General features: G+C 38.7%; 1 protein-coding gene across 1 annotated transcript in view; it reads left to right on the top strand.

Moving 5' to 3' along the window:
- The first annotated feature begins 2610 nt into the window (after positions 1 to 2610).
- Positions 2611 to 10867, top strand: part of ptprn2 (protein tyrosine phosphatase receptor type N2) — a 172086-nt gene continuing 163829 nt past the window's right edge. Inside the window, exon 1 of the mRNA XM_079661853.1 lies at positions 2611 to 2935. Coding sequence (XP_079517979.1) covers positions 2851 to 2935 — 85 coding nt within the window. The 5' untranslated portion in view covers positions 2611 to 2850. The remainder of the gene's footprint in view (positions 2936 to 10867) is intronic.

The raw sequence follows: 10867 nt of genomic DNA, 5'->3' as shown, positions 1-10867 counted from the left end.
CATGCCTTCTGTGCAGTGATAAACGCGTCACCATGCATCTTTCAAATCAGATTATACAGTGGGGCAAAAAAGTATTTAGTCAGCCACCAATTGTGAAAGTTCTCCCACTTAAAAAGATGAGAGAGGCCTGTAATTTTCATCCTAGGTATACCTCAACTATGAGAGACAAAGTGAGAGAAAAAAAATCCAGAAAATCACTGTCTGATTTTTAAAGAATTTATTTGCAAATTATGGTGGAAAATAAGTATTTGGTCACCTACAAACAAACAAGATTTCTGGTTCTCACAGACCTGTAACTTCTTCTTTAAGAGCCTCCTCTGTCCTCCACTTGTTAACTGTATTAATGGCACCTGTTTGAACTCGTTATCAGTATAAAAGACACCTGTCCACAACCTCAAACAGTCACACTCCAAACTCCACTATGGCCAAGACCAGAGAGCTGTCAAAGGACACCAGAAACTAAATTGTAGACCTGCACCAGGCTGGGAAGACTGAATCTGCAATAGGTAAGCAGCTTGGTGTGAAGAAATCAACTGTGGGAGCAATTATTAGAAAATGGAAGACAAACAAGACCACTGATAATCTCCCTCCATCTGGGGCTCCACGCAAGATCTCACCCCGTGGGGTCAAAATGAGAAACAAGAACGGTGAGCAAAGATCCCAGAACCACACGGGGGGGCCTAGTCAATGACCTGCAGAGAGCTGGGACCAAAGTAACAAAGGCTACCATCAGTAACACACTACGCCGCCAGGGACTCCAATCCTGCAGTGCCAGACGTGTCCCCCTGCTTAAGCCAGGACATGTCCAGGCCCGTCTGAAGTTTGCTAGAGAGCATTTAGATGATCCAGAAGAGGATTGGCAGAATGTCATATGGTCAGATGAAACCAAAATAGAACTTTTTGGTAAAAACTCAACTAGACGTGTTTGGAGGAGAAAGAATGCTGAGTTGCATCCAAAGAACACCTGCTGTGAAACATGGGGGTGGAAACATCATGCTTTGGCGCTGTTTTTCTGCCAAGGGACCAGGACCACTGATCCGTGTAAAGGAAAGAATGAATGGGGCCATGTATCGTGAGATTTTGAGTGACAACCTCCTTCCATCAGCAAGGGCATTGAAGATGAAACGTGGCTGGGTCTTTCAGCATGACAATGATCCCAAACACACCGCCCGGGCAACGAAGGAGTGGCTTCGTAAGAAGCATCTCAAGGTCCTGGAGTGGCCTAGCCAGTCTCCAGATCTCAACCCCATAGAAAATCTTTGGAGGGAGTTGAAAGTCCGTGTTGCCTAGCGACAGCCCCAAAACATCACTGCTCTAGAGGAGGTCTGCATGGAGGAATGGGCCTAAATACCAGCAACAGTGAAAACCTTGTGAAGACTTACAGAAAACGTTTGACCTCTGTCATTGCCAACAAAGGGTATATAACAAAGTATTGAGATGAACTTTTGTTATTGACCAAATTATTATTTTCCACCATTTGCAAATAAAGTCTTTAAAAATCAGACAATGTGATTTTCTGGATTTTTTGTTCTCATTTTGTCTCTCATAGTTGAGGTATACCTAGGATGAAAGTTACAGGCCTCTCTCATCTTTTTAAGTGGGAGAACTTGCTCAATTGGTTGCTGACTAAATACTTTTTTGCCCCACTGTATAAGGCCTTTCAATGAGGCCTTTCCTGTAGTGATATGTTTTAAATGTTTACATATGTTGAGGATGTCTAATGCTTTGTTACAACACCTACAGTCTGTGGGTAACACTAGTAAGCTAAACATCCCCACATAAGGACTTTAATTACAAGTTTTTTTATTTAAATGTTTACTGAAAATGAAAGGTAATCAATGTGAAATTGCTGTATTTTTCCCTTGTGTTGCCTTCAAGGCTTCTGTGCATCCCTCCATCCCTCTTCCAGGAGTCCCTGAACGCATCACTGTGTCGTGTGTTTGACGTCAGAAATCAGATTCATTATTTATTTCTTAAGGTCTGTCAATTATTAGGACTTCCTGTAGTGATATGTTTTGCAAAATGTTGGTCCAGTATTTCCATTTTTACATATTTGGTAAGTGTTAGGATTGGTAACAACACCTGCAGTCTGCTTCTACTTAAACTAAATCCTTATATTAATAGTAAATCCCCACAAAATGGCTATAATGTTATTTTAATGAAATATATATATATATTTCTATGTATTTTCATGTGTTTCTCATAATTGTAATGTATTTAACTGTAGCATACTTTTTTTTGGACTTATATTTTGACCCTTATTTTATTTTAAAACATATTTGTCAAGTTTGAGGCTTTTTAACAACACCTATAGTCTGTGGGTAACACCTGTGAACTAAAGATCCCTACACTAATAGCAACACATATTAATAAACCCCACAGAATGACTATAATATTTTTATATAAATGTGTACTAAGATGTTAAACCTTTCTATAGCTTTCCCTTAATAGCACATTTTCTCACTTACTTTCTAAAAGTAGCATATCTATTTTGCTCTCATGAAAATGAATGTGAACTTTGCTCTATTTTGTCCTGTTTTTTTTTCCATGTGTCTTCTGTGCAGTAATAAACATCGTTGTGTCCCTGAACGCATCACCATGTGTGTTTGACGTCATCGCTGAGGAGGGGCTCCTCGTGCGGCTGGTCGCTGTTTGTGGTGCTGAAAAAACAACGCCTGTACTGTCTGTGTGTTTTGCACATTTTAGCCATCTTTATTTCCCCCTCTCCGCCTTCTTCTTCCTCCAGAAGAACCATGCCTCTGTAGTGCCGGTTTCTCCCCCAGCAGAGCTCACCTGAGTCGGCCTCCATCATGCAGGTTTAGCGGTCGGATCTCTGGATCTTCTTCAGGAATGGATTCACTTTCCTCTCCCGTTCTCCTGCTCTCTTTTCTGGCTCTCAGCCTCTCTTCACCTGCCCTGGCTGACAGGAAATTCGGTAAGCAATTAAACCAGTTTTAGTCTAAATATATCCCCTATTTGATCAATTAAGCAGCTTAGTATCTAACTCTGTACGTTGTGCTGAATCCAGCTGTCTCAGAAACAAACAATCCAAAAGTTATTTTATATAATATTGCATGAGCACGTCCCTTGCTTATTGCTTTTGCCAAAACGTGTGTTTGGTGCATCTGTTTGGATAAGCACATTGATACATTACATAATCCATAAGGCCTAATGCATTTCTCTTAGACTTAATTCAATACTCTCCTGATTGTATTGATCATAACTGCTAATAACAAATACCTTACAGTCAATAATGAGATTGAATTACCACATAACTCTCATATTGTCCTTACATTCATAGGATTAAAGGCTTGTAATGCCCATTTTAAATCCAAAAGTATTTTATATATTGATTTTTAATGCAAGTGCACGTCCACTTCTTCTTGCTTTTGCCAAAACGTGTCCTATAGTGCAGCTCTTTGTATAAAAAGATGGATAAATTACATAATCAATAAAGCCTAATGCCATCATTTAATCTCTTAGACCTTAAGTTATTACTTTCCTTATGAAAAATGCTATTTATTCTCACTGCTGTAGAACTTTTCCAGGCTAAATGACACCTAACTATCTAAGGCTTGTATGCACATACAAACTGGCCCTTGCAGCATGCATGCCATTTTAAATCCATTTTTAATATTGAATCATTTCCTATTTGCCTCCTCACTTGGCCCGGTTGTATTTTCATTACCCTTGGTTTGTTCTTGACTCAAAATGTGATTTCTGAAAAAGTGTGGCACGTGGCCAAAGTACATATTATATCAGAGAGAAGCAATCGAAGTAATTGTGTCCTTCGGATATAATATTAGAGGGTCTCATTTATACCGTTTCAGGTGTGTGAGCTTCAATTTGCACCTATACACTTAATGTAATAACGAGCGGTGGATATATAGGCTCCTCTGTGATGATTCATACACGTACCTGCATCATATTTATATTTAGAAGTATAATGTGTAAGCTATATCTTAGAAAAGAGGGTTTTTATTTCCCTGTTAATGTACGATACTTGTGAATGAGTCAGTGTTTAATCCCCAGGTGAATTTCCCTTATTGAATTCACAGCATGTCTTTTTTTTCTGAGGGTTTTCTGGGAGCTTAGAGGGTGCTTGTTGTTTTTAATGAGTCCCACTGCGCTTTGTTATTCCACGCTTAGGATCAAGGTGTGCTGGTTTGCTGGAAAGAATGAAAGCAGGGATGGGAGTTTCTGTATGTGGGTGTTTAGGTCCTGTCTGTCTGAGAAAACACGAGCCAGACGGAGAGGGAGGAGTCTGCAGCTGCTCTGATTATTAAATTAAAGTGCTTTAAAATGTGATCGTGGCGTGAAGATGGCCCTGTGAATAAAACTAGAAAGTGGGATGTTAGCCTGAACAATTCACCAACTTTTTTAGTATGTCTTGTCTTGTGTAAGTGTGACTCGGTGGTAATATTAGATATTATATAAGAAGTATTTCAAGCTCTGATATCCTGTCCTGCTTCAAGGGGAATTAAGTGGAATTAAATGACTAACTACCTTAAATTACTCATTTTATAACAATAAACTATGTTTGAATTGATATTTTTCTTAAGGAACTGGTTGAAATAGATGGACAGGCAGACAATTAGCATGAGATACCTGTTGATATAGGCCTGATCTACCCTTTAATCTTTAAATCTATGTATAATTCCTTAACATTTACTGTAAAAAATGTATGGTAGCCTATAGACACTAGCAAAGCTGAGATGCTTACAGTTTCTTACAATTCAATTAAGAAACTCATAGGCCTAAAATGAAGGTATAACAAAAGCATATCATCTGTAGCCTGAATATATGAAAACATAGGTAGCTAACGTAAGCGAGCTAACAAGTCAAGTACAGTAGATGGATAACGTTTGCTCGTTAGCTCGTTACATATATAGCTAAAGTGTTCTAGCTCAATTGCACACTGACAGGTAATTTATTTGGCTCTCTTTTGTTTTACATTTCAACTCCGTAAACCTTTGTCTCCCCTTCTTGCAGTGAGAGTTATTTAGCATTTTAAGTCAACAGGAGCTTTAGTCTGGAGTTCTAGCAGCCGTTGTGCTTCGGTACCTTTGATAGTGTGTCATAGCAGAGCCAAGAGACACTAGAGAGTTATTCAAATGTGCTAATATGAGATTTAGGGCCAGTATCTCATCCTGCAGCCACTAACAGAGGATGGAAGCTGTAAAAACATTACATAGGCGCACTGTAGCTGTAAATAATCCCAAATGAAAGGTCCTTTTCACAATGCTACTTGTGCTAAACTGGAGAAACACTGCCTCACATGTTTCACATTCACCCTTACATCACCTTTTACATGATGATGTAACTGCAGGTAAATACTAAGACATGCTGTTTGGTCACCTTGATCTCTTCATAATGTCCAACTCTATCAGACAGTCGAGGTCACATGTTGTACTTTGCTCTTTCTGCTGCGCTGACTCAATATACAGCCTGAAGTGAGGCATCATTCACTACTGGAGAATCAGCCAAAGGGTTTGCTACCAGTGGGAGGTGTTGGACAAACTTAACAACACTGTTTAATTGTGTCGTAAAATACAGCCTGGAGGGCGGTAAAATATTTCTTTCTTCTGATGAAAGAGGGGAAAGGATTAATTCAATTGAGGATTGGCATCTATTCCACCAGGCTTTATGATAAGAGTGCAGGGAGGTTAATGCCCTGTTTACACTCAAGTTAGGAGGGTGTCATTTGAATAATGCATTCATTGACTACTGAAGAGAAACCTGCCGATGGAAAGTGAGCAAGGATTGATTTTGTTTTGCTTTAACACTCCAGCCTTGCTACGAGGCTTGGTGTTAAAATGATGTTCATCTCTTCTCTGTTTGCAAAGGGTTAGCAGCGTCCTGAATCCCAATAACTCCCGTACGTAGTTTAACTCGACAGGCAGCTTCACAAGGTCACGTTTGGGGATTTAATGGAATAAATATGAATTCAACAACCTCCTGGGTTTTAGGTGTGTTCTAATACTGCATTCAGAAGTCTCTCCATATCAGAGTTTCCTCAAAAGTGAGTCTGCATGAAAAAGAAAACAAATATTGATCGTGTTAATTAGCAGAGGCTTGTGTAGCATTTCCTTATTTACTGTAAACTTTGATCGTATATAGATTATAGCAAAACTGAGATACCTTTAATACAACTGTGACTAAGTAGGGAGTGGGCTAGAGAGCTTGTTAGATAGGTAGCTAACTTAAGCTAACTTGTGAAGTAGGTAGCGATTAAGCTAACTTGTAAAGTAGGAAGCTATCTTAAGCTAACTTGTAAAGTAGGAAGCTATCTTAAGCTAACTTGTAAAGTAGGAAGCTAACTTAAGCTAACTTGTAAAGTAGGAAGCTAACTTAAGCTAACTTGTAAAGTAGGAAGCTATCTTAAGCTAACTTATAAAGTAGGAAGCTAACTTAAGCTAACTTGTAAAGTAGGAAGCTAACTTAAGCTAACTTGTAAAGTAGGAAGCTAACTTAAGCTAACTTGTAAAGTAGGAAGCTATCTTAAGCTAACTTATAAAGTAGGAAGCTAACTTAAGCTAACTTGTAAAGTAGGAAGCTAACTTAAGCTAACTTGTAAAGTAGGAAGCTATCTTAAGCTAACTTATAAAGTAGGAAGCTAACTTAAGCTAACTTGTAAAGTAGGAAGCTAACTTAAGCTAACTTGTAAAGTAGGAAGCTATCTTAAGCTAACTTGTAAAGTAGGAAGCTAACTTAAGCTAACTTGTAAAGTAGGAAGCTAACTTAAGCTAACTTGTAAAGTAGGAAGCTATCTTAAGCTAACTTGTAAAGTAGGAAGCTAACTTAAGCTAACTTGTAAAGTAGGAAGCTAACTTAAGCTAACTTGTAAAGTAGGAAGCTAACTTAAGCTAACTTGTAAAGTAGGAAGCTAACTTAAGCTAACTTGTAAAGTAGGAAGCTAACTTAAGCTAACTTGTAAAGTAGGAAGCTATCTTAAGCTAACTTGTAAAGTAGGAAGCTAACTTAAGCTAACTTGTAAAGTAGGAAGCTATCTTAAGCTAACTTATAAAGTAGGAAGCTAACTTAAGCTAACTTGTAAAGTAGGAAGCTAACTTAAGCTAACTTGTAAAGTAGGAAGCTAACTTAAGCTAACTTGTAAAGTAGGAAGCTATCTTAAGCTAACTTATAAAGTAGGAAGCTAACTTAAGCTAACTTGTAAAGTAGGAAGCTAACTTAAGCTAACTTGTAAAGTAGGAAGCTATCTTAAGCTAACTTATAAAGTAGGAAGCTAACTTAAGCTAACTTGTAAAGTAGGAAGCTAACTTAAGCTAACTTGTAAAGTAGGAAGCTATCTTAAGCTAACTTGTAAAGTAGGAAGCTAACTTAAGCTAACTTGTAAAGTAGGAAGCTAACTTAAGCTAACTTGTAAAGTAGGAAGCTATCTTAAGCTAACTTGTAAAGTAGGAAGCTAACTTAAGCTAACTTGTAAAGTAGGAAGCTAACTTAAGCTAACTTGTAAAGTAGGAAGCTAACTTAAGCTAACTTGTAAAGTAGGAAGCTAACTTAAGCTAACTTGTAAAGTAGGAAGCTAACTTAAGCTAACTTGTAAAGTAGGAAGCTATCTTAAGCTAACTTGTAAAGTAGGAAGCTATCTTAAGCTAACTTGTAAAGTAGGAAGCTAACTTAAGCTAACTTGTAAAGTAGGAAGCTAACTTAAGCTAACTTGTAAAGTGGGAAGCTAACTTAAGCTAACTTGTAAAGTGGGAAGCTATCTTAAGCTATCTTAAGCTAACTTGTAAAGTAGGAAGTTAACTTAAGCTAACTTGTAAAGTAGGAAGCTATCTTAAGCTAACTTGCAAAGTAGGAAGCTAACTTGTAGTAGGTAGCTAATTTAAGCTAACTTGTAAAGTATGTAGTTAAGCTAACTTGTAAAGTAGGAAGCTAACTTGTAAAGTGTGTAGCTAACTTGTAAAGTATGTAGCTAACTTAAGCTAACTTGTAAAGTAGGAGACTAACTTGTAAAGTAGGAAGCTAACTTGTAGTAGGTAGCTAACTTGTAAAGTATGTAGCTAAGCTAACTTGTAAAGTATGTAGCTAAGCTAAGCTAACTTGTAAAGTAGGTAGCTAATTTAAGCTTACGTGTAAAGTATGTAGCTAGTTAAGCTAACTTGTAAAGTAGATTGCTTACTTAAAATAACTTGTAAATAAGATAGCTAACATTAGCCAGCTAGCTTTTTTGATAGATGGCTTAAAATTCTGTTCAGCATCTCAATTCTGTTTGCAAAGGTTTGGCAGCGTCCTGAATCCTAATTTGTAGTTAACTCGAAAGGCGGCCGCTCTCTAGATGCAAGGTCATGATTTGTTAGCAACATAAGGACTTTGAGCAAGTTTTGTGAAACAGAGAAACATCAATCTGAGTAACCATTAGCTCATTCGCAGCAGGTTGTCAGGATTCTGTCGCTCTAAAATGGTATAAATTAAGACGTGTAACAGTAACTAATGGATGTAGATATGTGACAGGGTCATTATCTCCTATACATGGAGACATTGTCCTCTGAGGCTGTGCTGCTGGGTCTTTTCATTATTGCTGGCTTTCAGCAGCCATCGCATAATAAACCCAGACAAGTTAGATTTGATTCATAGGCGGCTGAGCTCTATCTATTTTGCCTCAGGGCTCCGACATCCCGTAGATATATGACTGAGTGCTGATATCTAACATCTTATAGTGGTGATAAATCATGGGAGAGGATTGAGGATGAATGTTTTACAACAGGGTGGGTTTCGAACACGTCACTGAGGTTAGACATCTTGTTTTTTTACTGCAGGTGGTTTGTTTTTATTCTACATGTCGTGTGGTTGGTATTGTCTTATTATTGCACGGAAATCTGTCCCAGGAGATTTAAGAGGGTGGCACAACTGAATTGAAATACAATAAATATACTGTATATGAAGACCAATCATGAATTGCCAAGGCAGAGCATTGCTTTGAGCTAAATGCTAAGATTTGCATGCTTGTGGCTCTGTTAAATGTATGTTTTTAGTGTTTACCATGCCATGCATTTGTCAATAAGCATTACGAACTAAGTACAGTTGAGGGTATTGTGGGTATTTGATCTCAAACTTCAGACAAATTACATTTTAATGGCGCTAGAGTAAACGTCCAGAGACCATCAAAGTAATTCCTACATGCCAATCCATTATGTCAATCCCAGTGTCAGTAGGATTCATCTTCTGGGGACCTTGAATGTCTATACATTTCCTGACAATCCATCAAATCTGTGTTTAGATATTTCGACCTGGACTGAAACAAGCTAACTTCGCCATCCCTGGAGATTTAGTATGGCCAAAAACCCATTTATAAACCAGTTTAAACTAGGTCTATTCCTTCCAATCAAAGGGTTGTGGGTCAACATGTTGAAGTATCCTTGGGCAAAATACCCTGATAGCCAACAGTGTGTGAAAGTGTGTGTGAATGTTGGCTTACTTGAGCAGGTGGCACTTTCCTGTCTCTGTATGAATGCTGACTTGTTTTGTGCTTTGAGTAGTCGTAAGACTGGATAAAACGCTTTATAAATCCAGTCCATTAACGTTATCAATAGGCTTTCAACAGCGACAATTCCTCATACTGTCTTTGAAAGCATGCATTTCTAAACTCTGCTCCAATGCCCGCTGAAACCAACTCATAATTACCAAAGATAAAAACTAAAAGACCTGCCAAAATGGATAAAACACAGTCTGTCATAGTCTCAGTTTTCTTATTTCTTAGGATGTGTGAGTCATCTTGATCGTACAGAGTCGTCCTTCGGTTCAGACTCTAGAGGAGCTACTCAATGAAATGGCAAACTATTCATTGGATGTGATTTGATTGGGAAACACAGCCCTTCTTTCGGGCATAGTGGTTAAATGAGCATTTGGCGTGTTGTTTGCATAAAGCCTGTTCTTCCAAATTAACATTCTCAACAGCTGCAGCTTTTAAGTGTAATTGGTCGAACATCAAGATTTTCCTCCATCGTCTGTTGTTGTGAATTACTCCTATTGATGTAACTAATAAACAGCTCTCAGTGTGAATGAACCTCTCAGCTGCACTGCCTTGTCTTCTGAATTGCAGACGGATTAGCTTCAAAATGGAAGGAGAATAAAAGGTTTATTTTGAGTGTAAGCAATGAGTATCAAAGCAGGCTGTATATTCCTGGCTTGGGTTGATGCCACGGCTGGTGTGATAACAGACGACGTGCAATGTTTCTTTGTGACTCAACAGATGCTCGGAGGAGTGTGTTGGCTTCGAGTGATTATTGAGATGAGGGAGTGGGAGCAAAGCGGCTGGCTGCGCTTCTGTGTTCTCTACCCGAGTAATGTCAGCGGCGCTTGTGAGAGGAAGGAAGTCAGAACGATGTCAAACAGACGCGTCGAAGCAATCCATCTCGTTATTCTCTCTTCCCTGGTTCAAGGTGAATCTGAAAAGCTTAAGAGTGGTGCAGAGATGAGTCTTAAAAATCACTGAGAAGACTAACTTCCGGTTCCCTCATCTACAACTCTGTGGGTTTTTGGACGTGTTTGTGATTATAAATAAGGTCTATGGTTAACTCAAGCTGAAGAGATGTGTATTCTATGACATAAAATACCAGTAAATACCCCACTGGTGAATTTAAACATGGCAGTTGCAAACAAGTGTCTAAATGACACGACTAAACGTCATCACGCCCAACATTAGCCTCCTTTAGCTTAGCGGGTGGTGACGTGAAGTCATGTGACCGTGCTGTAGTTCCTTTATAGCCCAACATTAGCCTCCTTTAGCTTAGCGGTGGTGACGTGAAGTCATGTGACCGTGCTACAGTTCCTATATAGCCCAACATTAGCCTCCTTTAGCTTAGCGGTGGTGACGTGAAGTGATGTGACCGTGCTGTAGTTC

Source organism: Notothenia rossii (genome assembly GCF_949606895.1).
Source record: "Notothenia rossii genome assembly, chromosome: 12".
Classification (NCBI taxonomy): domain Eukaryota; kingdom Metazoa; phylum Chordata; class Actinopteri; order Perciformes; family Nototheniidae; genus Notothenia; species Notothenia rossii.
Note: the sequence above shows the minus strand (reverse complement) of the source record. Positions and strands in the feature narration are given on the sequence as shown.